The following is a 17,808-nucleotide window of genomic DNA, read 5'->3' on the forward strand; positions in this document are numbered from 1 at the left end:
AAAAGCTTATAGGAGGGCTTTGGAGGTTGATCGTAGTCAACCTTAAGGCAGCCGTCCTCCCAGAAAGTCTAGTAGAATGATCAGGATAATAGCACCTTAGGATGCAGGGTGGGGCTTTATGAAGCAAACCTTTGAATGTTTTTGGCCCCTATTGACCAACAATGTGCATCTGTTTTTTCCAATAAAGATGTGGAGTTCTGTGCCTGAAGAAGTGGTTTACAGATGTTCATACAGATGTTCAAACAGCTACTAGATGCATACTTGCAAAAACAGAATATTCAAGGATATAATCTTTCAATGTGGGGTAATAACTGCTTGATCCAAGGATAAATCTGACTGCCATTCTGGGGCCAAGAAGGATTTTTTTTCCTAGCTTGTTGCAAAATTGGGCTTCTAACTGGGTTTTTTTTTCCTTCTTTTGGATCAACAGCAAAAAACAAATGTGAGGAAGGCTGAACTTGATGGACGCAAGTCTCTTTTCAGCTATGTAACTATGTAAGTTCTCACCTCATATGCAAGTATTATGGCACGTAGAGGCAGGAACCTGCAAGATCTATTGGCTCCGAGCCAGTTTATGAAAAATATAAAATTATAAAATAGAAAATAGTTTATAGAACTAGCACCTGAGGAAGATGGACACACATTACTCCAACACTATTCTAAACAACAAAATAGTACATTTCTATAAGTTAAATATCTTTGCTAAAGTAACACTACATGCCAAGTAGGTCAACTCAGCCAATAGCCACAAAAGTGAATCCAGAAAGCCAACAGAACTTTGTGCTACACAGATGTCAATTAACTGCAACTGTTGCACAGAGATCCCAAAGCCCGGTATGGTACTGCATGCTGTTGCAGCCTCAGACTTTAAGAGGACCTGTGGCCTAAATTTGCCCTGGAATCCAGATGCAATTCCATCCCAAGGGCCTACCTACCAGTATTTTGGCCTAAATTTTGCCTTTTTTTTTTCTCTCACTACAAATACTACCCTGGGGCCCAAATTCCTTTCAGCCTGTCATGGGACCTTTTCCACCAGTGATGACTTGAATGGCTCAAATTTCACATCAATCAGAGATATGCATTCCCCCACTAAATCAGTTAAGTTGCAGAGACACGGCACAATACACTAAGGGTCTCAAAGTCAAAACACGTTATACAAAGACTCAGATGTTTCTGATAATGCAACATAACTAATAGACTTGTGCACAGATCCCTTTCCATTGGTTCAAACAAATCAAATGCTTGTGAAATCTAGGCACAAACAAATCGATTTTTATTTCAAGCAAATCCAAACAAATTGATTAGTTCACCCATAGACTAAAAGGTATTTGATTTGTTTTCCACAGCTTAAACGGACTTTGGCTCAAGACTAATAATGAAGGACTAAACTTTATTAATTTTTTTTTATTCTTTTTCTTTTTTTACATGACATTGAAAGACATTGTACATGAATATCAACCACGTATATAGCGTATAACATAAGAGCATGGCATGAGGTGTAATAACCGGCAGTCATACAGAGTCATACATATTGGTATGATAACTATGTGCTCTGAATCTCATATGCATGTACATCTTTTCTTGGAGTATACCTTGTGTGTCATGGTTTTTAAGACAACGTTATCTGAGTTAACACATACTAGAAGTAACACATGGGTACTACTATCCTGATTGCCGTTGTGACTCTATCGTCACCATCTAAGAAAGAGAAACTTGTCTATTTTCGCTGGTCAAGTTTACGGTTAATAGGTGCAGGACTTTGAAGCCATGTTTATAGTGATAGTGGTAAAGAAGCCATAGTATAGAGAGAGGAATAGAAGACATATTTTCCCAGGAGGTGGTAAGTTGCATTGAATTCTGCATGATGCTTGCAGGGAAAAGAGGGGGGTCCAACAATTCGCTAATGCACTGTTTTCCCATGGTTCCCAGACTTTTTGGAAAGGCTTCATTGTTCCCCTTACTCTAGCTGTCAGGCTCTCCATAAGGTGAGTTTCTCTGATTCTGGTTTGAGCAGAGTAAGTGATGAGAACCGCACTCAATCCCAACGGCCAAGGGTGCTCCAGAGCAGGACCAGCAATCCCAGTACAATAATCCAAAGAAGAAAAAACTCACAGGCACTCCAACTTCAAGCCGCAGGCAGATTTATTATGACAGAATGCAACGCAACGTTTCGGTCTTTTTCAAGCTTGAAAAAGACCTTTCCGGTCGAAACGTTGCGTTGCATTCTGTCATAATAAATCTGCCTGCAGCTTGATTCTGGTTTGAGGACTAAACTTATGTAATTAAAACACTTTAATATAATTTTTCTCCCCCAGTTGTCTGTTTACACACTTGCCAAAATTAAAGAAGAAGGTATAACTCAAAGAGGGCAGCTATGTTCAAAGCAGCGAAGGGACAGTCAGAAAATGCAGGAACCTGAAAATACATTGCTCCCTTCCATATAGATAACAATATTATGACTCGAGATTTTTTCCTTACATTTTTTTTCCAGAAAGTTACACACCTATTATATCCGCCATCAATGTGGAGCTTGACATAGAAAGATAGTCTCTCCATGCAAAACAATTAAAAGCAAGAACCGAGCGGAAAAACACAAGTTTTCTAATGATTTTCTAACTGGCTGTAGTTAATTATAGCCCTAAAGCATATGAATCACATGCCCTAATAAAGCTGAAATAGGATCAATTAACATCAGGCAGCTGTATTGATCTAAATGAAGCCAATTATAAGCTACAGAGAACACATACGTACAATGACACATGACTGTCCAGTCTTGGCAACTGGCAATTCATTCATAAACTTGCATTAAAAAAACTTGCTCAATGCTTAAACTCTTTGGATTTTTATTTTCTGGAATTCTTAAACTCTCAAGTAGACATCAAGTACCAAAATTAATTTAATCATCAAAGCCTGTTTGATCCCCCTATACATTAAAGAGTTACTCCAACCACCATGACTACTTTTGCTTTTAGAAGATGTCATGATAGTAGGAATCTGTATATGAAGGATTTCTGCACAGAAATATTTGCACTTTTGTGCTAGGGGCTAGCATTCTAACTCTGTAGAATGTCTGATATTTATTAACTTTTGTGTAGCAATGTAACTACTTCCCTTTTATTATTCCAATGTATATTTATGCAGGGAAGTTGACAGCATATAACTATTTCCAAGTGTTGTAAAACGTTTTTGCAAAACTTATCTGATCAGTCCTTCACAGTTCAGTTTATAAATATTCTTTTAATTCATTAAATTATTTGTAGCACTTGAATGCTAACTATCGTGGCTATTATTTTGCTAAATGCATGTATCATATAAACATATACTAATTTATCACAATAAAACAATTATTCTGCTTTCCCTCCCCCCTAAAAACACACTCCCTTTACAAAGTAGATGCTTATACATAAATTTACCCATATCTCTTAAAGGACCACTCTAGGCACCCACACCACTTCAGCTTAATGAAGTGGTCTGGGTGCCAGGTCCTTCTAGGGTTAACCCATTTTTTCATAAACATAGCAGTTTCAGAGAAACTGCTATGTTTGTGAATGGGTTAAGCCTTCCCCTATTTCCTCTAGTGGCTGTCTCATTGACAGCCGCTAGAGGCGCTTGCGTGATTCTCACTGTGAAAATCACAGTGAGAGCACGCAAGCGTCCATAGGAAAGCATTATGAATGCTTTCCTATTGGTTATGACGTGCTGACGTGTGGACGTGCCCACGTGCGGTATCGTCATGACGGAAGAGGAGGGGCATCCGCCGGCGAGGGGGATGGCGGGCGATGGCGGGCTTTGAAGCAGCCGCTCTCGGATGAGGCGTCTACATACCTGCCGGCATCCTCGTGTCAGCCTTGATGGTCCATCCTAGGAGGCATATATACCGCTCCCCCTCCCCTCAACTCAGCCCTCAACTCAGCATACAATAACGGCAGTTTGCTTTTGCTGTGGCTCTGCCTCGTGTGAGACTTCTCTCTTCTCAAGTGAAGGTACCTTTGATTTCCCACGTGGTCGCTTTTTTTTTTTTTTATTTTTATTTTTTTTGCCACAAATTTGCCATAAATTTGTTATAATATGGTATCAAAGACTATTGGAATGAACCGGGTTGTTTAGCCCCCAAGGACCAACATGGGTATTACCCTGTTCATCTCCTGAGACAGAAATTGGGATATATTTTCTTTAATTGTGATTTTCTTACTCCAGTCATTTTTTTTTTTTTTTTTTTTGGAACATTTGGCAGAATCAGACTAAACTAATCTAACCTTCTCCACCTGTGTTTTATGAGTTTTTTTTTTTACTCTTCTGTCAAGGACTTCATACCTGGTTTACTTCTTAGAGTGACAAGGATTCCTTAACCCTAAGAATTTGTCCAAACGAGTAGTTGAGAGCTCTCCTAAACGTTTTCAGCTTATCATTGCTGCTTAAGCTTGCAAGTATTCAGATTAATCATGTGGGAGAACTTATGTTTCTTTTCTGAATAACGCAGCTGGGGCTCTCGACATTGTTAAAGCCTCGTGGCGCACAATATAATTTGTATATTGTATACTTTGTATACTTTGCAATTTTATACATCCTCTATATTAATTTTTCACTTCTGCCTATATATCACACAATATAAGTGCCAATACAATACAACTGAATATGGCTTCAAAGAAACCCACTGATAATAAATCCTCATCAAGAAAGGATAAGAGAGAGGTCTCACAGGACAAGTCACTGAATACCTATTTCTCCCCCCAACATCATAAAAATCCGAAATTGAAAGATAATGTTAATGACTCTACTCTTGAGGCATGTGAAGCCGAGGGGTTAACTACTATTGAAAAAGATCTAATTACGCCTACTTTATTACGCACTACTTTAAGATCGCATTTGGAAGAAATAAAGAATGAATTGGCGGTGACTGCGGCAGAAATAAAAACAGAATTTAAACAAGAGATAAATCTCCTTTCGGTCAATATCCAAAGGATGGAGGACCAATTTAAAGCAATTGATTTCCAAGTTAAATCTCTTACAGACGAGAATAAGAAGGCCCAAAGCAAGATCTTGGCTCTTGAAAATAAATTAATTGATCTAGAAGATCGCAGTCGTCGTAAGAATTTACGTTTTAGGAATATTCCGGAGAAGGATAGACAAGAAGATACTAAACAAATTCTGCTGGACTTTGTTGCAACATTGGGAATTCAGTTTGACCCACATGACCAAATAATTGAAAGGTGTCACAGGATATTCAAACCCCAATCTATTCAGAAAGATCTACCAAGGGACATTATTGCGTGTTTTTTTTCTTATGAATTCAAAGAATCAATTCTAAACTCTGTCAGAACTGGGCAAAGCAATTCTGGACGTTTCCAAAACATTCAGGTCTTTCGGGATCTATCGTATGAAACTCGTCAAAACAGGAAATTATTCAGCTCAGCAACCCAAATTCTCAGAGCCCATAACATAAGATATAGGTGGCTATATCCCCTAAAGCTGTCTCTGACACATGAAGAAAAAAGAGAGACTTTTGATTCAAATTCTGATTTAATTGAATGGTTGAGGGGCAAGAAACTACTATAGTAGATCCAGAACGCTGTGTGGGGTCTGGGGGAGGGGGGGGGGGGGTGAATCAGCATGATGAATAGATAGGGCAGTCGTTTAATCATCTGACTTGGTTGTGTTTTTTTTTTTTATTTTTTTTTTTTTTATTTTTTTATTTTTTTTTTTTTTTTTTTTTTTTTCTCTCTCTTAATACTCATGGTTTAGGTGTGTTAGGTCAATTAATATTATTAGAAACGACAGGGGAAGGATTTTTGGGGTGGTGGATGCGCAGTCTCCTGATATGCGGGGATGATAATGGTATAATATGCGAAATAGCACTACTACAGAATAATTTAACCAACTATTGCGGCCTAAGTAAGGGTGTAAATAATAGATATAAAGTAAATTGGTTGTTTGCTGCAACGTTTTGGAATTTTGTACACTAATTGCTAGACATTGTATAAATGCCTATTAGCTTAATTGTACCACTATAACACTATTATAGATGATATGGAAAAATATTTCTTGAGGTCTATGCACAGATATGTTGAAATAATATAATAGCACGATTCATTACTATAGGTATTGTATCAATATTTTTCTATGGGATTGAGTATAGGATAATATATGTAATAGCACTTATAGAACAATTTAGCTAATTTGGATGACTTAAATGAGGTGATAAATAATGTATGTAATAGGTTTGATGCAGGGTAGACAGAAGTTAACTGAGAGACACTATATAATGACTATAACGTCAATTTAACACTATTATAAAGAATTTGGGTCTGGTTTGTGTGGAGATATCCTGACACGAAGTAACACAAATGACACTTTCTTTTTTTTTTTTTTTTTTTTTTTTTTTTTTTTTTCTTGATATTTCTGTAGGGTCCTAAATATGATGTAGTATGTGTAATGGTTCTATCAAAGAACAAATTAATTATTAAGGTGGATTTAACGAGGGTGGTACACAATGTTATATATTGTGTTTTGATGAGGACATGAGGTTTATCCACAGATAACATAATGCAATATAATGACACACGGGTTTGATATAATTTTTTTTTTTTTTTGGATGTATATTGTGTATATTTCTGTATGGTGCTAAATATCATATACTGTGCGTAATGGTGTCACCATAGAACAATTTAATTATTATGGTCGACCTATTGACGGTGGCGCACAATGTATAGACTGTGCTTTTGACGAGGATATGTGGCTTATCCACAGATATTTTGATAAAATAGAATATAACTACACACTGAGATGTTATGATCTTATAGATCTATATCAATGGATACTGTTCCGTGGTGATGATCATAACACAGTATATCTAACAGCACAATTATAGAATAATCTGATCTATGGTTATGGCTCAAATTTGGGAATAAACCATTTAAGGATATCTAGCCTATCCATAGATAACATCATGCAATATAAGGGGTTTGATATAAAGAAAATTTTTTATATTTTTTTTTTTATTTTTATTTTTTTTTTTTTTTCTTCTTGCACTATTACTATTATCACTACTCACTATGTTTAAGTAGTGCAAGGTTTGGCCTAACCACGTCCGAGTGGCAGGGGTAAACGGATAATCCAGCACCAGGTGTCCGTATACTATGCCACCCGGATGTATAGCGGTATAAAATAAAGGCTGATACGTACTGCGTTTATCTCGTTTGAAATTAATTGAAATAATCGGAATCTTGTCTATTTGTTACCAGACGAGGTTATTGTTTTATTCTCTATCTATTAGAAATAGCATGATCCTACGAGGCTGCCTTTTTTCCTTTTTTTTTTTTTTTTTTTTTTTTTTTTTTTTCCCCTTCCCCTTGCCTCTCGATGGGATGCCCCTCTTGGTGTAGTGCTACTACACTGTTTCCGTTGATTTTTATCGCAATCAGAAATCTACGGGTTAATAAAGAGAAAAAAGAACTACGTTCTTTTTAAGTCTGTTTTATGTTGTGTATTGACGCTGAATCTACTACGAATTCATTCGGCGAGATTAGGCGCAATATGTTTGTTGTGTTTTTCTATGGGTGTTTTTTTCTTGTCTTTTTTTTTTAGAGCATACGATACTCTTGATAAAGATATTTTATCTAATGATACTAAAGCTTTTTTGCCTATAGACATCGGGGCTTCGAATAGTATAATATATGTGCAATTTTCGATAACTCCAGATGCTTAGGTTTTTATCGCTGAATGTTCAGGGCATGAATACTAATAAAAAAAGGAGAAGACTATATAATACTCTTAATGAGCATAATGTGCAGGTGGCATTCTTACAAGAAACTCATTGGCTCAAAGATATCAAACAAAGATGGGGAGGGCATAAATACTCTAATATTGTCCACGCCTCACTAAGAGATAACAAAAAAAGAGGAGTTGCAGTTGTGTTTAATTGTAATATAGAGTTGGAAATTAAATATATTGAATTGGATCCAGAAGCTAGATCCATAATTATTGTTTGCATTATTGATAAAGTGACCTACACTCTTGTTAATGTCTATCTTCCGAATGTTGATCCTATGACTAAATTTGCGACCATAATGGACCGAGTCGATAAAGTATCCAAGGGACATTTAATTATAGCGGGGGATTTTAATTGTGTATGGGATCCTAAAATGGATAAGACGCATATTTCCAAATTCTGTGATAAAAGAACTATTAAACAGGCTAAAAGGCTTTACAATATTTCGAAACAATATAATATCCATGATATATGGAGACTATTACATCCCACTGATAAAGATTACTCTCATCAATCATGTGTGCATGGAACGTATGCACGCATTGATTTCTGTCTCCTTGACGCAAATTCGATATCTTTGTGCAACTCAATTGAAATCAGAGAGAGTCTATGGTCAGACCATAGCCTCATATTAATGGATCTTGGAAATAAACCCCCTATGGCCCGTACTACATGGAGACTAAACGATGCTCTTCTTAATGATGCAAAGAATAAAAAGGAATTAATTCAATTATTAAATAATTTTTGGCTAGAAAATAGTTCCTCTGATACAACACCGGCAAATAATTGGTGTACACATAAAGCCGTTATGCGTGGTTACTTAATTAAATTAGCCCATAAAATGAGGGTTCTCAATGGTAAGACCCTGACCGATTTATACATTGAGTTTTATAATATATCTAAACTTAATAAACAGAAGCCATCTATAGAATTAAAAACCAAGCTAAACACTTTAAAAAAACAGATCAATTTGAAGGTTGAGCAAAAAATCAAATTAAATATTCACAAACTAAAACTAAACAATTATTATACGGGAAACAGGGCAAATAAAAACTTGACAAAAAGACTGCAAAATCATTACGCCAAAAATAGAGTCGAACAATTGACAGACGGACAAAAGATTTATTCGACACCTTCTGCAATTGGGGAGAGATTTAATCAATTTTATCAGGATCTGTATAATCTCAAACTGTCTCCTAATTTAAACGATATTCAAAGTTATCTAGCCTGCACCCAGATTCCTAAAGTTACATCGCAAGACCTAATAATTTTAAATAGGCCCATTTCGGTGGATGAAGTCAAATTGCAAATAAATAGACTTCCTATTAACAAAACTCCGGGACCAGATGGCTTTACGAATATGTATTATAGACAGATGCAGCCTCTATTAAGTAATCCTTTAACAGAAATGTTCAATCAAATAGCCCTAAACAAATCTTTTCCATCTGAATTGTTGCAGGCGAATATTATTCCAATACTGAAACAAAATAAATTAAGCTCTGATCCCGGTAATTATAGACCCATAGCGTTAATCAACACAGACATGAAGCTATACGCGGCAATAATTGCCGATAGAATTAAGAAAATTATTTCGTCACTGATTCACCCTGATCAAATTGGATTTGTCCCAGGCAGGTTAGCGTCCAACAATACCAGGAGAATAATCGACATTATAGATTGGGCCAATAGAAATGAGCTTCCCCTCCTGACCCTGTCATTAGATGCCGAGAAAGCATTTGACAGGGTCGGGTGGGGCTATCTTAGTGAAGCCCTTAAGGCTTTTGGACTCACGGGCTGGATACACAATGCCATTATGGCTCTCTACTCTTCTCCTTCCGCCAGAACTGTGGGTCCGAACATCACAGCAGGGTGGTTTGCACTCAAAAATGGTACGCGACAGGGATGCCCTCTTTCTCCTCTGTTGTATATCTTGTCTATTGAGCCATTGGCTATTAACATTAGGAACAATGCATTAATAAAAGGTGTACAAACCAATTCGTTGAATGCTAAAATATCTCTTTATGCGGATGACGCGTTACTTACGTTGTCAGCCCCTGAGTCGTCTTTAAAATTTTTAATGTTTGAGATTGACAGATACTCTGCTATCTCTAATTTCAAGCTAAATATAAATAAATCTACGGCAATGTTTATGAACTTGAATAACGAGATAGTAAATAGTTTAGCCCAAAGCTATAAATTTATATGGACCGATTCACAAATAAACTATTTGGGATTAGTTATAACATCTAAAGTGTCAGAAATAATGGAGCGGAATATCTCGATTCTTATGAGAAATATGAACCTCAAACTTAGAAAATGGAGAAATTTAGAAAACTCCTGGCAAGGAAAAATAAACATCATTAATTCATATATTTTGCCTAAATGGCTATATCTGTTTTCCATGATTCCGCTTGGGGTTTCCAGACCTTGGTTGGCGATGATCCAAACATACTTCAACAATTTTATTTGGAATAACAAAAAACCAAGAATTGCCCAAAAGATCTTAACCAAAAAATTGACAAATGGAGGTCTACATTTCCCTAGTATTCTTTATAGTTATCACGCTAGCATTATTAGGCATATATATTTCCTTCAGGACCCTAAACAGGTCTTGGAACCATGGTATATTATGGAGGTTGAAGTGGCCCATGTAGACAAATTACAATATTTGATGTGGACAGTTACAAGTAAAAATTTAATAAATTCGCCTATAAATAATTCAGCGATACTATCCCAAATATTAGAAGAGTGGATACTAATTAAAAAAAAATTAGGCCTAATAAATATGATACCTAAGACATGTCCCTTGGATATATTCCAACTACTTATACAAGACTTTTCGTTAAAGAATTGGGTCTGCGCGGATAAAATAAGAATTGCAGAAATTATGCAGGGAGATAATATCCTACCCTTCCAGAATATTATTGACACTCTGCATATTCCGCGCAGAGAAATTTTTACTTATCTCCGCATAAAAAACTTTATTCACAAAAACGTGATTAAATCATCTTCCATTTTTGCTAAAAAGTTAGAAGTTATATTTAATTTCCAATCTATTAATAAGATTATGTCTGCTGCAGCATCAATGTTGGAAGCTCTTAAGGAGTCTCCCCACAGCTTGATCAAGACGTGGGAACAAGAACTAGAACTGCAAATTTCTCTGGATGATTGGAATGTCTCTTTGAGCCTGGTGAACAAATATATTCACTGTTTGAACCTGTCTGAATGCCACTTTAAAGTCCTCTATAGATGGTACTATACTCCGGCAAGATTGGCGAGAATGTTCCATAATTCCGATCCAACTTGCTGGAGATGTGGTACTCATCCAGGTACTTACATACATATTTGGTGGGCCTGCCCAGCTGTCAAATATCTATGGTCTTGGGCCTTTAATATTTTTACAACTGTGACTACCAATAGAATTATGGAGAATGCCGCTTCTGCTCTTTTACATCTAAACTTGTCATTTGATTCAAAAAAAGACATTTGTTTTGCTATTCATTGTTTAGTCGCTGTTAAAATTATTATAGCGAGACAATGGAAATCATCTAAGCCATACAACAAACGGTTATTGATTGATCAGGTCCTGTTCCAAATATCTATGGAACACGAGATGATCAACAATGAGAATTCGAAGAAAAAACAATGGTATGGTGATTGGCTGTATAAATATAAGATATTATTTTGCTCCTCCAATAGTCCTTCTTGATTATACCACTATTCGAAATTTAGCAGTTGGTATATGGAAAGCGATGAATATAGATAAGTGACAATATAATACACATAAGCGAGTACTGAAATTAATTGATCATGTGCTCTAGACTTGGTGTGGGGTTTTTACTGTTTGTGCTTTTGTTCTTTTTTTGTGTTTTTATTTCTTTTTTGTGATTGTAGACTATGTTCGTATGTGATATATACTGAGCTATAATTGAACACAAGACAAATCTCGATGATATATAATTTAATGGAATGCTATGTGATTCTGTATTTGTCTGCTAAACAAAATATGAGACCAGTATATTGTTGTATATGTAAAGAAAAAATTCTCTAATAAAAATATATTAAAAAAAAAAAAATGAATGCTTTCCTATGTGACCGGCTGAATGCGCGCGCAGCTCTTGCCGCGCGTGCGCATTCAGCCGACGGGGAGGAGAAGAGGAGGATCGGAGGAGGAGAGCTCTCCGCCCACCGCTGGAAAAAGGTAAGTTTTAAACACTTTCCCCTTTCCAGAGCCGGGCAGGAGGGGGACCCTGAGGGTGGGGGCACCCTCAGGGCACTCTAGTGCCAGGAAAACGAGTATGTTTTCCTGGCACTAGAGTGGTCCTTTAACTAAAGTGGTTGAATAAAGCCGGCACCTGAAACTGGTCCTCTGGCTCCCATTGCACTTTTTCTGATAGTTAAGGGGAATGGGTAATTCAGTACCTTTTGTGCAGTAGGCATAATAATGGGGCTTGAACTGAATCATATTTATTTTTAAAATATTTTACCAGGTTGGATACATTGAGATTTCTCTTGTTTTCAAGTATTGACAGGGGCTTTCAAAATTGATGGTACTCTTCCTTGGTTCAACTTTACACAAAATATATTTATATTTTGACTTTGTGCTGTACATAAATCACTGGAGACATAGAGTCACCTTAAAGGATTACTATAGTGTCAGGAAAACAAAGCGGTTTTCCTGACACTATAGTGCCCTGAGGATGCCCCCACCCTCAGGGGCCCCCTCCTGTGGCGCTGAATGGGTTAAAACCCCTTCAGCAGCTTACCTTAAGCCAACGCCGGGCTTCCTCGGGGCTGGTGACCTCTCCTCCCCCGTAAACGTCAGCGGAGCCGCATGCGCGGCAAGTGCTGAGCGCGCATTCAAAGTGTCCATAGGAAAGCATTTCTAAATGCTTTCCAATGGACGCTCTGCGTGATGGAGGCGAAATGTGCCTCCAGCGTCGCAGATGCGCCTCTAGTGGCTGTCCCTAAAACAGCCACTAGAGGCTGGATTAACCCCAAATGTAAACATAGCAGTTTCTCTGAAACTGGTATGTTTGCATCTGAAGGGTTAAAACCTGAGAGACCTTGCACCCAGACCACTTCATTGAGCTGAAGTGGTCTAGGTGACTATAGTGTCCCTTTAACAATTAACTACTGGAAATGGCGGCTTTCTTGGGCTGTGTCGAAACGGCACAATGTATGTTATTTTGATGTCTCTAAAGCAGAAGAGGATATAACTCCTGCATATGATTGACAGTATATGTCTTAAGGTTAAAATGGCTTATATTTAGTAAGTGGAATTTTCAGAAGTAAAATTATTTTTTAAAGATTTTTTAGAATTTTCAGAAGCAAAATTATTTTTTAAAATTTGTCTTGGCAACAGTTTTGGGGGTTTTGTGTCTTGAAACACCCAGGAAGGCTTTGCTAAAGTGTGCATGCCATCTTGCCCAGTTTGGTAGTTAGCTAACCCCACAGTAACAGGGTTATTTAGTAAATTGACAAATTAAAGGGAATTTCTTATTTTAAGGCCAAAGTAGCAAAACAAGAAGCATAGTTGACTGGGAGATTTTTTTCAGTTAAGCAATTTCTGCCTTAAAATTTAAATTCACATTAAATTCCCAGCCAAAGTAGCAAAACTGGAAGCATAGCTCTTTATTACCATTTTGGCCTTAAATTTGAAATTTATTCATTTATAAAATATTTTACCAGCAAAGATACATTGAGATTTCTCTCGTTTTCAAGTATGTCCTGTAGTATTCAAAGTATTCACTTTGAATCCTGAAATTCTTACTTTTATTATTAACTCTGCTAGTTTAACACAGTTTTCCCTTCATACTTAGCTGACTGGACACAATGGTCCTAAAACACCAGGATTTGAACCACAACATATACACTATGAATATATATATATATATATACAGTATATATATATATTTTTTTGTGCAAATGCTATGTATATCTGGAGACTGGTGACTCTACAAAACAAAAGTACACATTGATTAAGAAGACGTATAAGCCTCAGAGGTATCTCACTTATTACTAAACATGCATACCTCCATTACAAATGGACAAAGAGGGACACATTACTCTTTCACTAAAATATATTTATATTATTATCATCTATACATTTGCTGTGTGTGTTTTTAGTTGTAAGAGTTTATTGCATACTGCCATTCTCTGGTATTTTGGTATCTTAGAGTTAGAGTAATATATATATTTATATATCTCGAACGGTAATTATTGCATATTGCTCTGTGTGCTATAAACTAAATGGTAAAATACTATACTATATGCACATGATACATATTTGAAGTCAATGGAAGAAGCCCAGGGATGGTATTGGCTGGCTGGGGAGGGTGGAGTTACACAGTGCTGAATGCTAACAATTGCTGCAGGCTCAGTTCAGGGAGACCATTAGCAGCACATAAGGTGAGTAGTGTACAGCTGGCTGGCTTGTAGCTGTATAGGAGTCTGTCCATGCTATATGGCAATATTTCTATGTAAGTGTATAGCTAGTCTGTAATGCAGTGCATGTCTAATTCAATGATATCCTGTGGTGGCAGAGTGATATCTTCAAACAGGTCAGTGTATTGATTTGTACACTTTTACTATTTAATGTTAGTTTAGGGTAAAATGTCAGGGTTATTCACTAAAGTGCGAATTGCTAGGAATTCAAACTGAAGGCCAAAGTAGCCGAGCTGGAGAAATTATCCAAGCCAGCGATTCGTTCGGCTCGGCTAGTTTGTCCTTACCGTAGGACTAGCTCGGTATTGCTGGCAGTTCTGGCTGTGACAGTGTGCTGCCATATGTCAGAGGGGCTGGGTGCCGTGTTACTGTGCCCGCTCCCCGGGGGGGGGGTGGAGGGAGGGGATGCTGCGGGCTGTGTTGGCCAGACCGGGCACTGCACACGTGTGGTCGTTGTTTGCTTCCGCTTCCCACGTGGCTGCGTCGGCAGGCTGTGGGTGCGCATGCGCAGTGGCGGGCGCGGATTGACTCAGTGATTTTGTCTGGCTGTCTGCCAGCTCTCCTTTCCATCGACGCAGAAACCAAGGAGATTAGCGCTGGATTGATAGGGGGCGTGGCTTGTGTGAACGCTCCGCCCCTTTCTGCATGACGCTGTGTGCCTGGGCAGTAATCCTCGCAGTGCCTGGCAGGAGATACCCAGGCTGTACCCCGAGCCCGGCCTCAGGAGGGAGCGTACAGCGCCGTGCCTACCTATTGTCTGACTGCACACTGGCGGCAGGGCAGCTGGCTGTGTAAGGGGCGACCTGCTGGTTTTTGGCGAGGGGTGGGCGCGCATGGCGGCTATGTTTTGGAAGGCTGTGTTTGGTGACAGGGGAGGATGGCTGTGCTTTGTAGGGGGGGCTAGTGGCTGACTGTGATGGGTCTGGTGATTTGAGCTATGGTTCAATGTTGGCCTTATTGGTTTGGGGGACAGTAATTTCATGAAAATGCCGTTTTATTATTGCTGTTAAATGGCCTTCAAAGCATTTTCTGTAATTTATATTATGAATACAAGCAGGCAGATACGCAGATAGGTTTTTGTGGTGTTTTTTTTTTTTTTTGTGTTTTTTTTTGTCTGAGTATTTGATCTCGGTGTACCCTTCTATCTTTTACTAGATTGTGGATTGCACTAAGCAATTACTTAGACAATATTAACGTAAAAAGAAAATCTGTGAAAGCTGTAAATGCACGACTCGGAGTGTATCAAATTATGCATTACATTTGTTAAAAATTGCATAATTTTTAAGTTTGATTTGAAATGTTAAATATAAACAGCTTCTATAGCTGTATGGCGTGGCCTACGATAAGTTCATTTAGACTGTTGATCCATTCACTTCTTATAGCATAAAAGATTTGTAGGCTGTTATCCTTTTCCTATGTTGTTTTAAAATGAAATTCCTTGTAATGCAAGGTTCTGTTTTAAAGTAGTATGTAACAAATTTTAGCTTTTTCTAGGTCTGTCACACTGTACTTGAATGCTTCTTTAAAATATTCCATGCACCATAATTACCACAGCCTGCTGTAGTTATGGTGCCAGGAGTACCCTTGCGCCTTCCTAGAATAATATGTTAAACCATTTTAGAATGCTGTCATGACTTACCTGGGTCCCCTAGGTGCCTGTGGCACATCCAGTTATCTTCACAGAGCTAAGCAGGTCCAATACTGTCTCAAAGATCTCTGATTATGGCCTGCTTACCCCATAGGAAAGTATTGAATCAACCAAAAGTTGCCTAACCACGGCGTTAACCCTGCAAGGTAATTATTGCAGTTTATCAATAACTGCAGTAATTACAATTGTAGGGTTATTCTGACAGGGGCACTGCACCCAGACCACTTTAATAACCTTAAGTGGTCTGAGTGACTTTAAGTGTTCATTTACTGCTAAAATATGACTTGATTTTCCCGTTGCTAAATGAAGTCGGAAGATGAACAATGTGTTAATCTTTAGTTATTTGTGGTGGCAGATACTAGATGAATAAACTTTGTTATCCAGTTTTTTTGTTGGTGTTCTCCATGAATGCAAGAATTGGCTATTTTGCCTTAAGGGACCCACAGCCCAGCAGCTACTCGAATTATGGCTAAGGCAGAAATGGCACACTTCCTTGGGATATGACAGTCTGTACACGATTTACGCATGCACTCGGAGAATACCTTATTTCACTGTGTTTGTTTTTCTCACTTGTGCAATATTGGATGTATGCTATACTACCTTGTGTCTTACTGTATTGTGTTGTTTGTATCATTATTGGTGCTCTGCCTGGATATAAATAAAGAATAAAAAAAAAAAAAGAAATGGCACACTTCTAGCCCTGCCAATACATACAAGCAATGGGCGATGTGACAGACTGAAAGCAGTCAGCTGACACTCAGCAAATCACAGCCAGTCATAGTTGCTCAGTATATTGCTACCTCTTCAGCCCAAGAAGTACAAAGGGGATGGGTGGCAAGCACCTCTCCCCCTCCAATAAAATGTTTTTTTGGGGGGAAGAAGCCTTGAATTCAATGCTTTATCAGCTGCATTTAATCACATGACTAAGTGAAACCTGGTCGTTGCTTGGAAGTGCCTCTAATGGCTGTCTGAAAGACAGGTTTAAAACTACAGGGTCATTAGCTGAAGTGGGTTTGGGTGACTTTAGAGGTCCTTTAAAACATTAGAAACAGTTTAATGCTGAACAGTATAATTGCACAAGGAGAATCCAGACACTATAACCGATTCAATAAGGTAAAGAAGTTAAAGGGACACTATAGGCAACAAAACAACTTTAGTTTAATAAATCCGTTTTGGTGTACAGATCATGCCCCTGCAGTCTCACTGCCCAATGCTGACATTTATGAGTTAAATAACTTCATTTATGCAGCCCTAGACACACCTCGCGTGACACACAGCCTTCCTAAATATTTCCTGTAAAGAGTCATCTAATGTTTATACTTCCTTTATTGCAAATTCTATTTAATTTAGAATTACCTACCTCCTGGTCTGCCAATAGCTTGTTAGACCATGCATGAGCCTCCTGTTTGTAATGAAAGTTCAATTAACAAAGCAGGAGACGAAAACTTTTAAAGTAAGTTAGATCTGACTGAAAATTAAACCATTTTGTTTTCATGCAGGCTGTGTCAGTCACAACCAGTAGAGGTGTGGCTAGGGCTGCATAAACAGAAACAAGAGTGATTTCACTCTTAAATAGCAGAGAATTGAGCAGTGAGATGTCAGGGGCATGATCTATACATACAAACGTATAAGTATGCAAAAATAAATCACAACTAAGTTTAACCCCTTAAGGACACATGACATGTGTGGCATGTCATGATTCCATTTTATTCCAGAAGTTTGGTCCTTAAGGGGTTAAAAACGTGAATGCTCTATTTCCCATAATTTTAACTAAACATGAAGCATACAGAGACTTGCAATCCAAACAGCAGTCTCACACTACTGTACCACAGTTAAAGGTACAAAGAAAACACATTAATGGTTTTTGGTTTTTTTTTCAAGAATGTAGCGAACATATATGTATTTTAAGTGAAAGCAGTTACAGTTATTGTGCTTTATGCTATCT

The 17,808-nt window shown here is 37.8% G+C and overlaps 1 protein-coding gene across 5 annotated transcripts in view; it reads left to right on the plus strand.

Annotated features, from left to right (window-relative positions):
- IMPDH1 (inosine monophosphate dehydrogenase 1) overlaps positions 1-17,808 on the plus strand; it is a 198,059-nt gene that overhangs the window by 139,108 nt on the left and 41,143 nt on the right. The window contains exon 1 of one of the 5 annotated variants that reach the window (XM_063448352.1): positions 14,128-14,179. The exons of 3 other annotated variants lie outside the window; for them this stretch is intronic. Coding sequence is in view for 1 of the 2 variants with exons in the window: in XM_063448350.1 (XP_063304420.1) it covers positions 14,861-15,006 (146 nt within the window). In the remaining variant the exon portion in view is untranslated. Of the gene's footprint in view, positions 1-14,127; positions 14,180-14,859; positions 15,007-17,808 lie in introns of those variants that run through there. One more of the 5 variants, XM_063448350.1, reaches the window with a different exon arrangement.

This window comes from Pelobates fuscus, chromosome 3, assembly GCF_036172605.1.
Source record: "Pelobates fuscus isolate aPelFus1 chromosome 3, aPelFus1.pri, whole genome shotgun sequence".
Lineage (NCBI taxonomy): Eukaryota > Metazoa > Chordata > Amphibia > Anura > Pelobatidae > Pelobates > Pelobates fuscus.